Source organism: Podarcis raffonei, chromosome 8 (genome assembly GCF_027172205.1).
Source record: "Podarcis raffonei isolate rPodRaf1 chromosome 8, rPodRaf1.pri, whole genome shotgun sequence".
Taxonomy (NCBI): Eukaryota; Metazoa; Chordata; class Lepidosauria; order Squamata; family Lacertidae; genus Podarcis; species Podarcis raffonei.
The window spans coordinates 16418075-16433798 of NC_070609.1; the positions used below are offsets into that span (position 1 = coordinate 16418075).

At 45.1% G+C, this 15724-nt stretch overlaps 1 protein-coding gene and 1 pseudogene across 2 annotated transcripts; one reads left to right on the top strand and one right to left on the bottom strand.

The window, feature by feature from the left end:
• Positions 1-3866: 3866 nt before the first annotated feature.
• LOC128418459 (chemerin-like receptor 1) lies at positions 3867-13652 on the top strand. 2 transcript variants are annotated; one of them, XM_053398159.1, is made up of 2 exons: positions 3867-4211; positions 11400-13652. In XM_053398159.1, exons 1-2 carry the CDS (start codon positions 3892-3894, stop codon positions 12505-12507), a joined length of 1428 nt encoding a protein of 475 aa, XP_053254134.1. In that variant the 5' UTR covers positions 3867-3891; the 3' UTR covers positions 12508-13652. The 2 variants fall into 2 exon arrangements, with proteins under 2 accessions (XP_053254134.1, XP_053254135.1); XM_053398160.1 differs by having other exon boundaries at positions 4120-4252.
• Positions 8127-8881, bottom strand: LOC128418796 (small nuclear ribonucleoprotein F-like; annotated as a pseudogene).
• Positions 13653-15724: the final 2072 nt, after the last annotated feature.

The following is a 15724-nucleotide window of genomic DNA, read 5'->3' on the forward strand; positions in this document are numbered from 1 at the left end:
TAGGGCTTTAAAGGTCAACACCAACACTTTGAATTGTGCTCAGAAACGTACTGGGAGCCAGGGTAGGTCTTTCAAGACCAGTGTTATGTGGTCCCGGCAGCCACTCCCAGTCACCAGCCTAGCTGCCACATTCTGGATTAGTGGCAGTTTCTGGGTCACCTTCAAAGGTAGCACCATGTAGAGCGCATTGCAGTAGTCCAAGTGGGAGATAACTAGAGCATGCACCAATCTTACAGCAAGATCCACTGGGATGAGTGGGGTGAGGATTCCATGGATCTCCAGTAGAGCTGGGATCTTCCCCGTGCAGCTGGGCTATGCTGGCATTAACGCCCCACCCTCAGCTTGACTGGAGTTGCACCAACATGGTGTATTCCCCATCTAAGCTCTGAAAAGGGGGTGTTGCAGGGGCATGGTATTTTGGGACCAGAGAGGAGGGACTTAGGCTGGATCCTGAACCTGTTTAGCTCAGTCACATGACCAGCTAAGCCAGTGAAAAGGTGGTGTAACTCTAACACTATTTTGAAGGCTTGTTTTCCCTCTGCCAGACTTAGGGGGACTCACCCAGCAGTGAATGGAGTTTCAGTCTGATGTACTTTATGCCTGCTTAACTTACACCAGCTTCTTGTCTATAGGATTGCCTGCTTCATTACAAAAGTAGCTATTGCAGTTGCCCAGGTGTCTCCACTGCAGGTGTTAATGCCCATCATTTGGCCACTAGCATAAGCAATTTTGTTTCAGCTGGGAACATACTAGGGATCGGGAAGGAATTCAGTTTGGCTTGAATTTTAATGACCTGCAAAATTCGTACTTTTGTGATGCAGATCTCTAAGCAAGAGAATGTGTATAAGAATGAGCAGGTTAGGGTCAATTGTGCATGGAAATGCATTTATCAGTAAAGGAAACATCCACGAAAGCATTATATTATTGCATTCCATTTGTGAATCACTTCCTATGAAACATCCCGAAGTGATTTAGCTGTAAAAATGCCAAGGGTAAAACATGTGTAAAACAATCTCATAATTAAAGCAATTAAAACAAATTTATACGTTGAAACCATTTCCATTAGGGGAAATAGCTTGCAAAAAAGGTGAACATTAGGAAAAAGTGCATTAAAAATGTGCATATTAGGAGGGATTCCATGTTTAGGGAATCTTTTAATGTTTGACAGACTATTGTATTTTAATATTTTGTTGGAAGCTGCCCAGAGTGGCTGGGGAAACCCAGCCAGATGGGTGGGGTATAAATTATTATTATTATTATTATTATTATTATTACTACTACTACTACTACTACTACTACTACTACTACTACTACTATTCATCTGCACTATACATTTAAAGCAGTATCATTCCTCTTTAAACAGTCATGGCTGCATTTAAATACGAAGCTTTGTATTGATATGTTGGTTTTTTAAATGGCAGGTTAATGTAAAAATAGGGTGGAAATTGACACATGCAAAACTGACATGGAAGAGTAATAAGACTGATTATTATTCAACCATCTGTTTGTGTTGGGCCGCAAGTAAAATTCCAAAACCCATATTAGAGCAATACTTCTATTAGGCCAGCCAAAATACAGTCAAAAAGATAGAGTGCAATTTTTGGAGTTCTCCAGGAGAGTTCTGCGTCAGGGGCGAAGGAAAAGATCCAGCTGGCAGGGTAGATTCTGAGCAGCCCCGCCCTCGTGGGCCACCGTGACGTCAGGAGGACCGGCTTCGAAGGAAAGAGTTGGGAGAATATTCCAAGTGTGCTCCCGACTCCTTTCTTTGCAGACCAGCTTGAACTCATACGGAGCTTCAAAGGACGATCCCTGAAGTCCATCATAATGGGAGCTGCAGTCAAGTGCTGTTCAACTGATTGGCACTGATTGCGTTTCCCACTTTCTACAGGGTCTGGCTGCACTCAGGGGGTCTTGATTCCAGCAGGGGTTGTAGTTAGCACCAATCTGCTGAGATATCTACATCTACATCACTACATCTACATCTATACAGTGGTACCTCGGGTTACAGATGCTTCAGGTTACAAACTCTGCTAACCCAGAAATAGTACCTTGGGATAAGAACTTTGCTTCAGGATGAGAACAGAAATCGTGTGGTGACGGTGGAAGGCCCTATTAGCTAAAGTGGTACCTCAGGTTAAGAACAGTTTCAGGTTAAGAATGGACCTCCAGAAAGAATTAAGTTCTTAACCTGAGGTACCACTGTATCTATCTATATCTATCTATCTATCATCTATCTATCTATCTATCATCTATCTATCTATCTATCTATCTATCTATCTATCATCTATCTATCTATCTATATCTATCTATCTATCATCTATCTATCTCACTTTGGGCAGGGATTGGTACATTTGAAGGCTCCCTTTGAGATCAGTTGTGGGTAGCGATAGGCAGGCCTATCAATTTCAGTTTCTCATCCTTCCAATTTTAACTTCATTTCTCCGCATTTTCCCAAATCTGTTGGCGTTTTTAAATATATATTTTTTAAAATAAATATTTGTCAGCATTTTGGTGTGCACTTCCCCTAATGGACACACTTTGCAAAGCAACTTCCCCTAATACAATGCATCTCTTTGGTCATTTTCACCAATATTTGCATTTTTATGCACTCTTTAGCCCAGTATCATCATCTTCTTCTTCTTCTTCTTCTTCTTCTTCTTCTTCTTCTTCTTCTTCTTCTTCTTCTTCTTCGCACCTGTTTCCTGGCTGGAGAACTGCATTGCAAAATTCGGAGAAGGGCGACTTCTGAAGGATGGTTGGGTTTGGGTTGGCATTTCAGAAAGTGTGAATTAGGTAGCATTGACTTTAAATGAGAACTGAACTTCACCCCCATTCCTAGGTATGGGGCAGGCGAGTGTCATTTGGGGCAAATGGCCCCGTGGGCCCAATTCAGACTGTGGGTTGCAGGCTCCCCACTGCTAGGCTAGATCGTCAACAATGGAGGGAAAATAGAGAGAAGAAACAAGGCTGATGATAACGCCTGAGCCAGTAACTGGTAAGTGCCTTCAAGGCAGAATGTGAGCATGGATAGCAGGTATTCTGTTAGGTGATGTGCAGGATCAGTTTGTGCCAGGACCTTCTGGGAAGAAGAAGCATGAGTCATCATCTCTAGAACCCCCCCACAAGAACTGTCTGTTGCCCTGGTCTACCTCCCTCCTTCGGTGGGACACACACTGAAATATACTTGAAGTCCTGTAGTGATTTCATGCTCTTTATTGCAGGTTGTAAAACAGTGATTGAATTGCCCCTCAAACCTCAGGCTTTTATATACATCATTTACACAATGAGTCCCGTCTGATTGGCTGATTCTGCTTCCCTCCTGGAGCCTGATTGGTCTTTTCCTGCAGGCCAATCAGTTGTTGCATTCTAGGATCCTACCAGCCTAATAGGCTGATTAACTTCCTCCTAGAGCCTGATTGGTGTTTTCCTGCAAGCCAATCAGTTGTTTCATTCTAGGATCCTACTTGCCTATTGTTCTAGGATCCAAGCTTAGTATATAACACATACCTTTTTTTAAGTTGAAACTAAGCCATGCCAAACTTTGACACAGAGGAAGTTCTAACATGCACAAGCAAACTCCTTGAGATCAATCCAGTACATATGAAAATCCATTCAATAACCCTAACACTGCTTTTATTTTTTTTACTTTTGAAATTTACTCTGTTTTTGCAAGCTGAAGTTGAGAATGGAGCTCTCCCAACCAAACAAGTCTGAGTTTTACTCTGGGACCTCTGCCTGAAAGGTGATCGTTTGGGAAGGGATCTTTGTGCTAGGTATGGGCTATGACCTCTAGCTCACCTCACCCTCTGGAAGCAATTAACTGGGCTGGATGATTGATATAATACTAGCTCCTGTTCTGGAGTGCCGAGACTTTCCCAATACCGGCATGGTATGTTTGAGGTGGGCTGTGAGGAACCTCAGTGCTGCGCCGAGCCGTTGTTTAGCCCAGGGGTTAAAGGGTTAAGCCTGCCCCTGCTGCAATCCCAGTGCCAGCTCTCTGCAGGCTGCCAAAGTAATGTGATTGAGCAATGGTTTGCGGGTAATGGACGATCCCTCAAGCCACACGTCCGGACTCTCCATCTCCCTAGGAATGCACACACCCAACCTGTGAGTCTCTCTAGCCTGCAAGGGACCAGCGGCTCTCAGAGAGCTCAGAGACAGACAGAAGGTCCCCGAAGAGCTCCAGAACCAGAGGTACAGAGGCCAGGAAGGTGAGAAAAGCAGAAAGATTTAGGGAGATAAGGGCTCAAAGGTAAGGCTGATATAATTTCCCTTCGGTAGAATCGTTGGTGGGGTGGTATGTAGGGTTTGAACACCCATTCAGGAAGTTTATAGATTGTTATTGCACCTCCTTTGTTTGTTTGTTTGTTCCTTCCATCTCATTGCATCATGCAGTGGTGGGTGGTGTGCACTGGAGAATGGTAGGGCTGGAAACAGAAGCCTAACAGTAGGTGGAGCCAGAGCTAATGGCTGGTGGAGCCAATTAATTCTACTTTTCATCTCCATCCTCTTCCATGCTGAGTTGCAAAACACTGGACAACACTGAGGCTAAGGGGGAGGAAGCTGGCCGGCAATGCCACCCCCTGGATTGGGTGTAGATAAGAAGGCAGGGATGCGGGTGGCACTGTGGTCTAAACCACAGAGCCTAGGGCTTGCCAGTCAGAAGGTTGGTGGTTCGAATCCCCACGACGGGGTGAGCTCCCATTGCTCGGTCCCTGCTCCTGCCAACCTAGCAATTCAAAAGCACTCAAAGTGCAAGTAGACAAATAGGTACCGCTCTGGCGGGAAGGTAAACGACGTTTCTGTGTGCTGCTCTGGTTCACCAGAAGCAGCTCAGTCATGCTGGCCACATGACCCGGAATAAATAAATGACTTAATGGTCAGGGGTCCCTTGACCTTGACCTAAGAAGGCAGGGAAGTGGAATCTGACTTGAGGGCAGTCTGTGGTCTGTGGGGGCACTGCAAGTTGGCAGGACACAGCTCCCTCCCTTATTACCTTCACAACAACCCTGCAAGGGAGGTTTGGCTGAAAGTGCAAGTTGACCAAGTCAGGGTCCCCCAGTGAGATTCATGCAACCCTAAACCCAGATCTTCCTGGCCATAGCCTGAGATTCTAGTGCAGGAGTGCGGAAGCTGTGACCTTTCATGTGTTATTGGACTCCAATCAGTTGCAGCCAGTATGGTCAGGGATGATGGGGGATGCAGTCCAAAAATGTCTGGGGTGTGTGTGGAACAGCTTCCCCATCTCTGTTCTAGGGGCTGGCACAGTTGCATTTCCCAAGCTGCGCCTGTAATAAGTCGGATGTCTATTATTGATGCTGTTTGCCTGTAATTTTTTTGAATGCAAAATAAATGTAGGTTTGCTTTGTGGAAGCAGAATGCATGCTTTTTTAAAAAAATCTACTCTAAAATTAAAAAAAATCTGTGGGGGGAAATTAAAGCATAACATACGCACTTAGCGTTATTGACATGCCTCCCAATTTTGAGTGCCATAATGTGGCGCAATCACCATAATCGAATTGTGATTGCCAAACCGCTTTGCACGTCCCCATCATTTTGCCCTGTGAGGCTAGTATTGGCTCCTCGTTCCCAGTTTCTTATTCACCCCAGTGCTGCATGAGAGTCTTGAAGTTCCAGAGTCCCTTATTCAAGCTGCTCAGGCTTGGGGTGCCGCAAATCTCTATGTGGGCTGCCCTTGAAGATTACTTGGAAACTTCAAGTGGCCCAAAATGCAGTGACTAGCTGCTGTTTCAAAACAGGTGCCTTGGTTGCCAGTTTTCTTCTGGGCCCAATTTAAGGTGCTCACATTCCACTGACCTCAGGAGTTCGAGGGATGATGGCTCACGATGGGGCATACTTTGCAGCAGCCCCTCTGAACATTCAGCCCCTTTCCACCCCCTTTTTAATGTTGTTTTTTGTTTTGGTTTGCCAAGAGTGTAAAGCTGAATGTATGCAAGTAAAATGTTCATCAGTTATGAGTTAACTGTATTTAAGAATTGTTCCAATCCATTCCGGACCTGACGCGGGTGGTGCTGTGGGTTAAACCACAGAGCCTAGGACTTGCCGATCAGAAGGTCGGCGGTTCGAATCCCCACGACAGAGTGAGCTCCCGTTGCTCGGTCCCTGCTCCTGCCAACCTAGCAGTTCAAAAGCACATCAGAGTGCAAGTAGATAAATAGGTACCACTCCGGCGGGAAGGTAAACGGCATTTCCGTGCACTGCTCCGGTTCGCCAGAAGCGGCTTAGTCATGCTGGTCACATGACCCTGAAGCTGTACGCCAGCTCCCTCGGCCAATGAAGTGAGATGAGCGCCGCAACCCCAGAGTCGGCCACGACTGGACCTAATGGGCAGGGGTCCCTTTACCTTTACCTTTATTCCAGACCTGTAGGGTGAAAGGTGATAATCATTTGAAATCATCGTCCTTATCTTGCTCAGGCTACTCGTATAGCTCTGGGTCAAATAAGGGACTGAGAAGGAGGATTCAATTGGTAGCAGGGCAAGTCAACCCACCTTAGGTTTTGTGGTGCATGCCCCCTTTGTAACTCTTCTTAGAAGGCAAACGGATGTGGGGTTTGGCTGAAATTGGAAGAAGTTGGCATTGCAGATTTCATTAAGCCCCCTCCCTCCCTTCTCTCCCTCCACAAAAAAACAAGAACAGGCCCATCCATTCCATAGGGTCTCCTCTGATTAGAACTCAGTTGGGGACAACCCAGTGCTGTATCTTTGAACCAGACTTGGCCTGGTTTCAACAGAGGACTGTCATGATGAAGGATATTTGATCATCCTAACTCTGTCTGCCTCTGCTATAATTCTGTTCGTTTCTGTAGGGCAGGGCAGGGCAAACCACACTTGCTGGCTTCTTTCTTTTTCTTGATGGTGCAACCCTGTAGCTATGAGCATTCTTCCAGGGACATAGATGGATAAGAGCAGGGGTTGCCAGTACCCTCCAAAGATTCTGGGCAGTGACTCCCATCAGCCCCAACCTGCCCAGCCAATGATCAGGGATGATGGAAGTCCGTGACATCTGCCCTACCCAACCCCAGCATATGGGATAGCTCAGTTGGTATAGCATGAGACTCTTAATCTCAGGGTTATGGGTTCGAGCCCCATGTTGGGCAAAATATTTCTGCATTGCAGGGGTTGGACTAGATGTCCCCTGTGGTCCCTTCCAACTCTGTAGTTCTTTGATTCTACAGTGGGCACCATGTTCACAACCCTTACATGATCATCTTTTCCCTCTTTTCCCTCTCTACTTTCTCTGACCCACCAGTTCTTCAAACCTTCCAACACCTAGAACTAGGGCATCTTTTTGTGTTATTATTATTCTATTCCTCAGTTGTTGATTTTGTCTTTAAGCCACTTTGGGCAGGCATTTGCCCAGAAAGGCATCCTAAAAATATTTTAAATAAACATATGAATAAAATAAATTTGGAGAGAACCTCGTAAAATGATCACTTGGACTATGCAATCCATAGAACACCCCAACCACGACAGATGCAGTGCAGTTTTGGACTTGGCCAAAGGAAAGTTTCTAATTGCATGGCATCTGGTGCGCTAACAGACCAAAAAAAGAAAGAAAGAAAAAGAAATGTGAAGTCCTGCAAGACATGTGCAAAACAAATCCTTTTTCTGCGGCTAAAGATGATATTTTGGGGGCTGTGGCTCTGAACCGAGTGTTCCTCTGCTGTTCTTGTCCTTTTTTTCCAGAGGAAAATCTATGCACATTGAAGTTTTCAGCAAGCCCTGTTGAAACTAGGGGTGGAGGAGAAAATTTGATTCAGTTGAAATGTAAAGGTGTACCCACCTAATTAGCACATTCTGAAACAATAAGCGAACTGAAACACAGCCATCCTTTGAAATGTATACTCTTTTCTTTTCTTTTCTTTTCTGTCAGAAATAATATGTTTATTTTTCTTCCATAGTGGTAATTTTTCTTCAGTGACAATGCTTATTTTTTGGCCATAAAAAAATTTAATTGACAAAACCTTTGAAAAGCAAACCAACAAAACCGGACAACTAAATTTCTTATTACAGTTAAAAAACAACAACTTCCCCCCAAAATAGTTATTCTCTCATTTCTCCTCCTCCTCCTCCTCCTCCTCCTCCTCCTCCTCCTCCTCCCCTTATTTAAAGGACATTATCGCACCTTATCAGAACTTCACCAAGGAGTCCAGATAATGCACCATCAATATATTCTTCTGTATTTGCAAGCTGCATGTTCATGTAGCCATTGACGGAGACGAGGTAGCTTTTGTATTCCACCCCCCACTTCAGCTTCACCATCACTGACTTCTCAGTCAGCCCATTTAAGGAAGGGCTTTGGATTGAGAGCCAGACTTATAGCAACCAGACCAACCTAAGGGTGGCTATGGCAACAAAAAAATTACTCCTGGGCAGCACATGTGCCCGCTAAAGCTCTAAAACTGCAGTGCAGTTCTTCAACCAAGTAATGTCTGCAAAGATGCATATATTGGGGTAAAGTGTACTGCATTATATTGGAGAGGGGGAAATTGCTTTGCAAAAGTTCGTGCGTTAGTCAAAATTGCGTACAAATGTGTGTACAGTATTAGGAGAAATTCGCACTAAAATGTTGGCAAATTTTCCTGAGGGTTCCCCTTCGCCTCGAAAATGGAAATTCGTGAAATGTGGAGAACAGAATTTTGGAAACAACAAAAAACCTGAAATTGATCAATTTGCCCAACCTTAGCTGAAATAAATGAATGGGACACAGCTCCTGCACCTTTAAGAGTTGTGCTTACAGAGGTACACTTGCTGAAGCTCCCCGATTGACACAAGTATTAAAGGAACAGGAGCCCTGTCCTGTTCTGCCACTTTGACTGGGGCTGATAGGAGCTGTAAGTCCAACATTACCCCATCCATAGGTTAGAGCAGGGGTCAGCAAACTTTTTCAGCTGGGGGGCGGTCCACTGTCCCCAGACCTTGTGGAGGGCCGGACTATATTTTGAGGGGGGGGGAATGAACGAATTCCTATGCCCCACAAATAACCCAGAGATGCATTTTAAATAAAAGCACACATTCTACCCATGTAAAAACACCAGGCAGGCCCCACAAATAACCCAGAGATGCAGTTTAAATAAAAGGGCACATTCTACTCATGTAAAAACACGCTGATTCCCGGACCGTCCGCGGGCCGGATTTAGAAGGCGATTGGGCCGGATTTGGCCCCCGGGCCTTAGTCTGCCTACCTATGGGTTAGAGGAAGAGTTCAGTCAGAGAACATAGCTTTAGGTGAAAGGAGTGTATCCAATTACAAACAAGCCTTGCTTTCAATCTCATTTCAGTCCCAAGGACTTGTAAGGTTAGGACTCTGGAGAAAAGAATTGCCAGCACCTTTACAAAATTACAGCTCCCTATGGATCTTTCTTTTGAAAGTGAAACTGGTTCCGGCACGATACCCAGCTTTTTTGGAAAGTGCAAGGCAGATGCTAGGAAGGTGTGCAGCACTTGCAGATCTCAGAAGTTGGAGAGAAACTTGCTGCTAGTTTAAATCTCTACTTCCACTTAGTGGCTAAACGGTGTATAGCTGCTTGTGGCATTTTTCATCTTCCTTCTCTGGGATCTGCGCCAAATCCTCTAGCTTTTGAACAAATCCAAAACACCGGGAAGAGCAGATAGAAAAAAGCAGTTCTGAAAATGGTAAGTGTGTTAGGAACCTGTAGCTTTTCCTTGCAGGGCCAAAAACATTTTTTTAGGTGGGCTTTTAAAAAAATGGAAAATGGCATCTGTGGAAAGAGTTTAAAAGCACTCCCCCCACCCGATGCAGGATTTCCATTTTGAGTTTGTAGCCTCTGGGGAAGAGCAAGTGTCCAGGGCATAGCTGTCAACTTACAGATTTGAAAATAAGGGACCAGCAGCCAAAATAAGGGATTTTCTGGGCGCAGGTATGTTCAACTTCTGAGCCCCTCCGAGCCAAAGGCAGAAAGCCCAGCCAGCAGCCAAATGAAGCCTCATCAATAAGGGACAGCAGTGGGACATGGCGCTGGGATAAAGGGACTGTCCCACCAAATAAGGGACGCTTGACAGCTCTGGTCCAGGGTCAGGATTCTTGGGTACCCAACAAGGGGTACCCAACGAGGAAGTGGGTTGCTGCCAACTCCTGGAGCCCCTAGGACTTGCTCTGCCTTGCTGTGGAGACATGTTGACTGTGCCCCTCTTAGCATGAAGCTGTGATGGAAGGGGAAACAGCCTCCCCTAGAGATAGGGCAGACCTGTCCTTTTAGGTTACTCAGTCTCTCGTTTTTCCAATCTTAAATTCAGTTCACCATTCTTCTGCAGCAATTTCTGGATTTTTAAAAAGAATCCTCATGAAAATTCAACAGCGTTTTCGTGTGGATTTGTCCTAAACTCACACATTTTGACTAATATGCATGTTTTTGCAAGCAATTTCCCCAACTGTAATACATTTTTGAATGTAATACGAAGCCCGTCATCACTGACAAGTGACCATGGTGATTGTGGCTGAATGAGAGTTGTCATCCAACAATATCTGGAGGGCACGCTGCTGGCTGCTGCTGGTGTATCATATTGAGAACCACAAATTAGGTAACATTGAATGCCTCTCTTCCTTCTTAGCTCCCACTTGCTTTGCCTAAAAGGAGATGTGAAATAAATGGGCAGTAGTAATGAAATGGGCAGGTCCAGGGAGGGGTGCCACTTACAGCATCTTGCTGCCAACAAATATGTAGAACTGTTCCTCCTCTGAGGCTGCATTTTGTAAAAAAAAGAAAGAAGCAGAAGCAGATAAAAACCCATTGAGGACCAATTGCACATGGCTGTTGTATGTAGTTTCTGTCCTTATTTTCAATCCCTGTTCAGAAGTTAGGTAATAAAGCAGAGTGCATATCCTACAGGATTCTGGGCAAATGTGGACATGGTCTAATGCTTGATTGAAAAATTGGCTTCTTGAGGATGCCAGTAGGCTTTTTAAAAGCAACCCCCAAGTTGCCAGTCCTCAGGGCTGCTGAAAAAGTCTAGAAATATGGCGGCAGTCCATAGCAGTGGCTCAGAAAATGGTGTTGTGGGTAAAACAAATATGCCAACACGAGTCATCAATGACTTAACAGGGTGGGGTGAAAGGATTTTCCTTGTGCGAGTCTCTGGAAGTAATTGTCGATCATTATAAACAACCCAGTCAGCAGCTAGCATTTACAAGCCTGAGTAAATCATTTCAGGTCAAGAGTGTGAAATCTGTGCCTTGCATGGTGGGTGGGGCTGATGGGCATCCATGTCCAACTGGACCTGGAGTGCCACAGATTCTCCAGCCTTGTTTTAAGTGCTTATGCCCTGGCCATTTTTTTTCTTAACCCAACTCATTCAACAAACAGTATGTGTATAATGTTACTCCATGCCTTTCAAACCATAGTTCCTTTTCCCACAGGTCACCCTTCACCCCAATTTCGCTCAAGTTCTCTTTCTCCAAAATGGCCGACAATGCCACCTCACAAGAAAGCCTTTATGGAGACTATGAGGACTATCCTGACTTTGACGACAACAGCGGCCTCCGCGACTCCATGCATCTGCTCTCCATGGTGCTCTACAGCGTGGCCTTCCTGCTGGGGGTGATAGGGAATGGCCTGGTTATCTTTGTCACTGGCTTCCGCATGAAGAGGACTGTCAACACTGTCTGGTTCCTCAACTTGGCCTTGGCCGACTTTGTCTTCACTTTCTTCCTCCCGCTGAGTGTGGCCTACATGGCCCTCGGCTTCCATTGGCCCTTCGGGAAGGCTCTGTGCAAGCTCAACACCACCGTGGCCTTCCTCAACATGTTTGCCAGCGTCTTCCTACTCACTGTCATCAGCATGGACCGCTGCGTCTCTGTGGCTTGTCCCGTCTGGGCCCATAACTACCGCACGCCCCGGCTGGCTTCTATGGTGGCGTTGGGCATCTGGTTAGCAGCCATGGCTCTCAGCTCCCCATACTTTTTCTTCCGGGACACCGGGAGCTCCTCCGGCGAGGAGAATGCCACCCACTGCTACAACAACTTTGCCTTGTCGGATGACCTGGACTCGGAGGAGGTTGCCAAGCTGGGAGAGGATCGTCACCGAGCCATGGTGATGACCCGCTTCGTGGTTGGGTTCCTGGTGCCGTTCACCATCATCTTGTTCTGTTACGGCATCATCACGGCCAGGCTGAAGGGCAGCCGCCTCACACGGTCAGGCAGACCCTTCAAGATCATGGTGGCAGTTGTCTTGGCCTTCTTCATTTGCTGGTTCCCCTATCACGTCTTCTCCTTCCTGGAGATGTCAGTCACCACAGTAACGCCCTGGCTGCAGACCATTCTGGTGGTGGGGGTACCTTTGGCCTCAGGTCTGGCCTACGTCAACAGCTGCCTGAACCCTTTCCTGTATGTCTTCGTAGGGCACGACTTCAGGGAGAAGCTGAGGACGTCAGTCCTTGCAGCGTTTGAGAATGCTTTCAGCGAGACCTCAGCGCAGGTGTTAACCAAGAGCAAATCCAGTTTGGAGATAGAGTGTCACCTTGTCTAGAGCAGAAGGGGGAAACTGTAGGTCAGGGTTTCACAAACTTGTGTCTCCAGCTGTTGTTGGACTACAGTTCCCATGATCCCTAACCACTGGTCCTGCTAGCTAGGGATGATGGGAGTTGTAGTCCAACAGCAGCTGGAGACACAAGTTTGCGAAACCCTGCTTTAGTCTTTTCTCCGCCCTGATCCTTGAGTCTTCCCTCCCCACCCCACATTCACAGCCAAGTACAAAACAGTGGTTTTGGGATGGCGGGTTGGGAATAACCTGAAGCAAAATGGTGGCTTGGCACTTGGAGGCAACCAAGGTCTATGCTGTTTTGTAAGCTGTACGCTGGGATGGCCTGCATATCAAAGTACAAATCTTACCTTTAAGATATGTGAAGCTAATATTATTTACTCTAGAACTATCCTGCAGAGTGTAGTATTGCAGAAACACAGAATTTAGGCAGCTGGTAAAAGGGACAGTCTTAATTATCTAGTTACAGTTGGAGATTTCTTGTGCTTGTTTGCTGGCTCTATGGAAACCCCAGAGCAGCCTTTCTCAACCTGTGGGTCCCTAGATATTGTTGAACTACAACTCCCAACACCCCTAGCTAGTAAGGCCAGAGCTCAGGGATGATGGGAGTTGTAGTCCAATGACATCTGGGGACCCACAGGTTGAGAACCCCTGCCCCAGAGGGACAAACCAAGACCCCACCCATCTGCATTATACCTTTAAGGCAGTACCATGCCACTTTAAACAGTCAAAGAATCATGGCTTCCCCCAAAGAATCCTGGGAACTGTAGTTTGTTAAGGGTGCTGAGAGTTGGCAGTTCACCCCTATTCCCCCTAGAGAGCTACAATTCCCAGAGTGGTTTAACAACCAAAACAATTTCCCAGGGACCTCTGGGAATTGTAACTCAGTGAGGGGAGTAAGGGGTCTCCTAAAACTCTCAACACCCTGAAAGACTACACTTCCCAGGATTCTTTGGGGGAAGCCATGACTGTTTAAAGTGGCATGATCCTGCCTTAAAGCTATGGTGCATTTGGATCCCAAGTTTGTACATTTTAAAGGCTTATTTTTTACTGTTCTATGTATTGTACGTTTCTGTTTCTGTACTGGTAACTTTATGAGTATTAATGCATAGAATGTGTGTAACATTATTTATATATATATATATATATATATATATATATATATATATATATATATCCATCCATAGTAGTTAGAATATGTGAGAAGTGTTTGTGTTTTTTACTGAAACTCCCAACCTCATCGAGATCAAGGAGCGAGATGACAATCAGAAAAAAATCCATGCCGATAAGATTGTCCGAAATTTTATCCAGACCAGCCCCTGCCATCTTCATCAGAGGCCTTCTCTGTAGGCCCCACCTGAAGAAGGTCCAGAAGGTGAATGAAAATAGGTCTTTTCAGTGGTGGCTCCGCTGTCTGTTGAATGCTCTCCCCCAAGGAGACACACCTGGCACCTTTTTATTCACTCAGGCCCTTGGTAATCGCATTAGCTTCTTACGTTGCTGCTCACCTTTTAGTGAAGCGGATAAGACTTGCACTTACTAATATGTTATTGGATCAGTATATTTTGTATTCAATGTTCTGGTTTTGAATTGCTTTTATTTGTTGCATTTCATATTGTCGCTTCGAGACTTTCAAGTCACTTTGGGACTTTTCCTTCTGTATAAAGCAGCAGGCGAATGCAATAAACGATGACAGTATCAACCTCTCACCCACTGTACAAGAAAGGAGATTCCAGCTAAACATTAGGAAGAACTTTCTGATGGTAAGAGCTATTGGACAGTGGGAAGGAGTCCCTTGGAAGGTGGCGGACTCTCATTCCTTAGAGGTTTTAAAGCAGAGGTTGGATGGCCGTCTGTCATGGATTCTTTAGCTGTGATTCCTGCATTGCAAGGGGTTTGGACTAGATAACCCTTGGAGTCTCTTACAACTGCACAGTTCTGTGACTGTACCTTTAAAGCATATTCAAAACACATCCTTCCCTGCACAGACTTCTGGGCACTGTAGTTTACTCCCCACTGAGTTACCATTCCCAGCAACTCTTACTAACTACAGTGCCCAGAATTCTTTGAGGAGAAAGAATGTTCTCTGAATGTGCTTTAATTATATATTGTGTACACAGCTGTAATCTGCAAAGCCGTTAAAAGCTGACTAACAGTTCTCTAAACTGTCGGTGGCCTGAATGAGGAGGAATTGAACACTAAACTGCTGCGTCTCATGGTGGCAAATTCCATTACACACTTGTGTGAAGAAAGACTTCATTTCCCCTCCTTGATCTGCGCCTACCGTTGCCCAATTTTGCAGTGTTTCCTGTCATTTCTTGTGGCCTCTCAGCCTAAACAGCAAAACCAAACTTCTCCCTTGTCACGAAGTTGGAATTTGCCTTTTGCATTCAGGGATATGCAAAAGTTCTCTTGCCGAGATACCTTCCTTAATATCTGCTGTTTTATTTCTTGCTGTTCTAACAAAAGGAAATAATTCAAAGCATTATTCTATAATGTTATACAGCCATGGTTTACCCCAAAGAATCATGGAAACTGTAGTTTTTTTAAAAGGGTGCTGAGGGGTGAGAGGAGATCCTTGACAAACTACAGTTCCCAGGATTCTTCACTGACAGTGGTGTAAGAGTGCTTTAAATGTATGGGATTGTATTTGGTGTTAGCTATTATTGGAATTAATGGGTCTTCTGCGAGTAGAAGTTAATTGGCTGCAATCCAACTACGATTTGACCTATTTGCATTTTAAAAAAATTCATTTAAACACAGTTGAGTTTCAAATGCAATGCAGGAAACACATTATGTCTTGGCTTTTGTGGGAAGAATTTTTGCAGAGTCTCCACCAGGTCTGTTGGAAGACCAGCTTTGTCAGGTACCTTTTATCATATGTGGTGGAAATGTAAGGTAAGAAAAGAATTCTGGGAAATGATATATAATGAAATGAAAGAAAGAGTTTCAAATAACTTCTATAAAGAAACCAGAAGTTTTTTTTATTAGCAATTGTAAGTACAGAAATTCCAAAGGAGAGGAAAATACTTTTCATGTGTGCAACAACAGCCACACGGATGCTACTAGCTCAGAGATGGAAAGAAGATAAAGTCCCTACCAGAGAAGAATGGCAAACTAAGCTGTTGGATTATGCCGAAAAGGCAAAACGGACCGGAAGGTTCAGGAACCAAGAAGAAGACACTGTAGACAGAACTTTTAAGAA